Source organism: Cystoisospora suis (assembly GCF_002600585.1).
Source record: "Cystoisospora suis strain Wien I chromosome Unknown contig_3556, whole genome shotgun sequence".
NCBI classification, from domain to species: Eukaryota; Apicomplexa; class Conoidasida; order Eucoccidiorida; family Sarcocystidae; genus Cystoisospora; species Cystoisospora suis.
The window spans coordinates 5,444-9,477 of NW_027156351.1; the positions used below are offsets into that span (position 1 = coordinate 5,444).

The window sequence follows — 4,034 nt, forward strand, 5'->3', positions numbered from 1 at the left end:
AAGCATCTAAGGGGGAGAGTTTGTCTTCGCTTACGTGTTTCTGCCCGGAGCGTCTTCACCCGTCCACATACAGCTATTGTACCAGAACTAGAGTAGCATGACAGACTGTGTGCGACAAGAACTGTGTGACTCGACCCTACAAGCCTGCTGCTGTACAGAGTGTAGGCCTAAGTGTAGCGTAACTGTAAGCCGTGAAAGGGCGATTCTCACCCTGCAGCGCCTAACTGAGGGTGTATGTGTCACCACTGAGCAACAGGGAAGCATTTGTCGGCAATGTATCAAGACTCCCTAGTGAGTATATCTACCAGTCCGGCGTAGTTGAAATGAATAGTAGGTTAGAGTGCTCGGCTATCGCCCTCAATGTCTTTCCGAGGCAGAGTCGAATTGCCTTCGGCCCCGCTCCTTCCGTCGCGACAAACCAACTCAGCAGAGCCTGTCCGGTGCATGTCCAAAGACCCTAAACCCCCCCAGCAACTACGAGTTTCTCTTTTCGAGAGCCAGTCTAGGAATGAATGGTACTGCAGTTCCACCACCCAGAGCCCCAACTCGGCACCAGTGCTAGTTGTACAGCTAGGGTGAGACCCGCCGTCTACGGCTGGCTACATGGCTAGTTTCCAAGCTCCGGGCCCTGCGGGTCGGGTCGACTTCGCTCGCCAGGCGCGCGCAGCCTCCAACGCCATAACGGGGGTAGACGGTGACGTCTAGGCGCTGCGTCGTCACACTAAGGACGCAAAACACTTTCCAAGTTTCTTTTTTCGACTTGGATGACTCTTTTTGGACTTCGGATTGTCCAGGATGCAGAGGAAATCCAGTTCCACTTCCGCTATGGCGGTTTTTTCTATCACCATCCTTGCAGTTCTCTGGTGGTGTCTTGCTGATATCTCCGGTGTCTCGTGTTTAGCTCCACAGGCCCGTCAGCATAGCCTGACTGAAGAGGATTTTGCTCTTCCTGGTGAATCCATACTCGATGACGAGACCGATTTTGATTTCGAGGTTGACGGGAGTGACTCCGAGGATCAACTTCCTGAGGTGTCACCGTACGCCTTTGCAGAGGGAGGAAGTAAGTCCACCCGTGACGTGTTAAATGGCACGTCTCTGTCCTCGGGTTCTGCTGTTCTTTCTCACTGCTTCTGAACCCGTCACGATGCACAGACGGCTGCGCGTCAGCGTTTTGAGTACAGACAGAATTCACCTTAAATCCGCTAGTAGTACTAGTGGCGTCCGACCGTGCGGGTGTTGATTGAGATCGATCTATCTCTTTAGTGCTATCTCTGTGATGGTCGGAGTATGCATATTTTGCTCTCATGGTGCAGGGACCGTATGTCATCTGTATGTTCTGTTTCTTTTTCCTTCCTTAAGGCCACGAGGATCCACATCGCTTCAAGGTTACTCCGCCGTCTGACAAGGAGATTCAGTCTTGGGGAGGTAGGTCACTTCTTTGCCAGCAGTCCCTCATATGCATCTACCTGGTTCAAGAGTTGTATATGTTTTTCGTAGAGCCACGAGCTCTTCTCGGCTTGGAGAAGAAACTTGTCTCTTACTGCTGTCTTCACCTTTTTCTCCTCCGTTTTCTGTGACTTTCTGTGTGTGTGTGCCTCTCAGCCGAGCTGCCCGTCTGGCTCGTTCAGGACGAGGCGAAGGATGTCAAAGAGAAAGTAGTACACTATATTCATAAGCTTGAATTTATGCCGGACACAAGAACTTACGACAAGGTTCGTAGAATCTTCATGGAACTGACCGAGAAACACCCGGGTAAGGAGAATGTATGCTCGTGTGCGTGCCGCATACCTCTAGCTGTAGTAGCCCTAGTCTTCCTACATCTTTTTTTTCTCGGTTTTGCTTGTATGCATCCATTCTCTTTCAGCTCTGGTCGCTTTGACGCTAACCGATGAACAAGTCGCAGCTTGGGATGGTAAGAGAGATATTATTATTAGTCTCAGAAAGGGCTCCCGTGCTCAAAGGTCTTGGTCTGAGATTCAGGATCATATAGACGACATGGTAAATAGGTGTTTAGTACGAGTTCAGTAAGTACGCTGCCGTAACGGCATATATATATATTTTTATGTGTGCGTTCTCCATATGATTGTTTTACAGTGGCCCCCCCTGCATGGCTGGTCACAGCGAGCGAGGAAACGAAGAAGAAAATGGATGAACATTTTGCATTTATAAAAGGCAAAACACGTAAAGCTCAGGCTTTTACCCTGGGGATGATGAAGAAACTGTTTTACCACCACTTAAAGGAACATCCAGAACAGCTCGGTTACAAGTACTGGCTGCACGACCACACGCACGGCGGCCATCCTCATCACCATAAGGAAGCAGGAGCCCACACATCAAAGGATGACAGTAAAGCTCACTCGTCCAAGGACGACAGTAAAGGTCACTCATCCAAGGATGACGGTAAAGGTCACGCATCAGGGCATGAAGGTAAAGGCCACAAACCGGCAGGTGACGCCAAAGCCCCGAAACGAAAGCACGAAGGTGCCGAATCGCCGAAAGGCGGTAAAAAGTCTCTCACTCATGGCCCCACAAGGTTGTAAGGAAAAACAGACAAAAGAAGGAATTTGAGAATGACAGGTGATGATAGTTCATTCACCTTGTCATGTGTTCAACGAGGCTATGGCACGGGCGCACTAGGGCCGTCCTCGTAATTGGAGTCCTAATAATCGAGGCCGTCACATCCACTAAGGAGGGAAACGCGACCATGTTTGATGCTATGAAGGCTTTCCAGGCATCCAGCAGAGCAGCAGGAAGGTTGGTACATGCGCCAATTGCGACATGTGAACTGCAATAAAGTCGCATATGGGCGCATGACTCGTGTGTTTCGATCGTTTTTCCGATTTTTTTTTTATGGTTCGATGGAGTGCTATCTTGTATCTAATTGAAGAGGAGACGGTATTCTCCTCTCCTATTCCATTGCAAGCACTGTAATTAAGTCCCCGTGTACATTCAGCGGTTGTCTGCGGCACCTTAATCTGGCACGAAAGAGCCGCATTCCCACATGCTTTCTCGTATCCGCTGTGTAATTTCTGTATAAGAAAGGTGATGCAGAGCCACCTTTACTTTCGTGACCCTAGTGACGGTGTACTTTCCTCCTGGGCGTTCACTTGAGTGCGGGGCAGTGCCAACAGTAGTACGGTGTATTGATACCTGACTGCTCGAAAATCATTTTGAATGGCTTCGTGTAGCTCGGATAGCAGTTGCGCTGAAACGCCACTGGAGAAAATTACTTTCCTTAACTTCCCTGAAGAACCAGCGTTATGGAAGATTAGCCGCCTGTAGTGAGGAAGGCCACTATATGCGGGGCTGAGGTTCGCACTCCCAGGTCAAGACAAATGACGCGGCGTTGTGGCCAGAGCACTGTGACATCGCTAGAACCTACACTCGACTCAGGGCCACCCCGTGTAGGCTGAGGTTTGGTTAGTCCGCAAAGTTTTCGGTACGCCGTCGTGGGTGAATAGATCGGTGGGTCTCTGTGCCGGCAGAAACCTTGTGGCTGGCAACGAGGAGCAGCTGGTCTTTTGAATTTGCTAATAAAGTACAAATGATGTAAAATCTCGGATAGAGCGACAAAAGCTGACAGAAGCCGATGTCCTGCAGGCATCCCTTCTCTCTCAGTCTCAGCTCCGCGAGCTCGCTTTCTAAGGCTTCTGTTTGCCCTTTCCCTCGGAAGGGAATTTACTAAGGATTATTAGGTCTTCCCGTGTACACGATATATTCAAGATGCAGGAGAAACGCTTTCCTCCGCGCCCGGTTATCTATGATGATGGTGACCTGCGGTGTACTGGGAGAACGGAGAGACTATTAACATGCAATTAGTGCCGTAAATAGGATAGGAAGCAGATTTCTGCCCTACAGCGACTACTGTTGCCCGGTGTTCATGATCTGTACGAAAGGACTGATCCATACAAGAAATATGATGGTGCACCATCTCAAGAGAACGTTGTGATTTCATGCGTATACGCATCAGGCTGGAAAAGATGACTATCCGAATACTTTTCGGATACGTGATGTGTAACGCCCGCGCTTTGACT

At 49.6% G+C, this 4,034-nt stretch overlaps 1 protein-coding gene across 1 annotated transcript; it reads left to right on the plus strand.

The window, feature by feature from the left end:
• Positions 1–724: 724 nt before the first annotated feature.
• CSUI_006903 (uncharacterized protein) lies at positions 725–3,066 on the plus strand. The gene is made up of 5 exons (XM_068067053.1): positions 725–1,060; positions 1,360–1,425; positions 1,603–1,752; positions 1,865–1,912; positions 2,095–3,066. The coding sequence occupies exons 1-5, from the start codon at positions 796–798 to the stop codon at positions 2,538–2,540; spliced, it is 975 nt and encodes a 324-aa protein (XP_067920972.1). The 5' UTR covers positions 725–795; the 3' UTR covers positions 2,541–3,066.
• Positions 3,067–4,034: the final 968 nt, after the last annotated feature.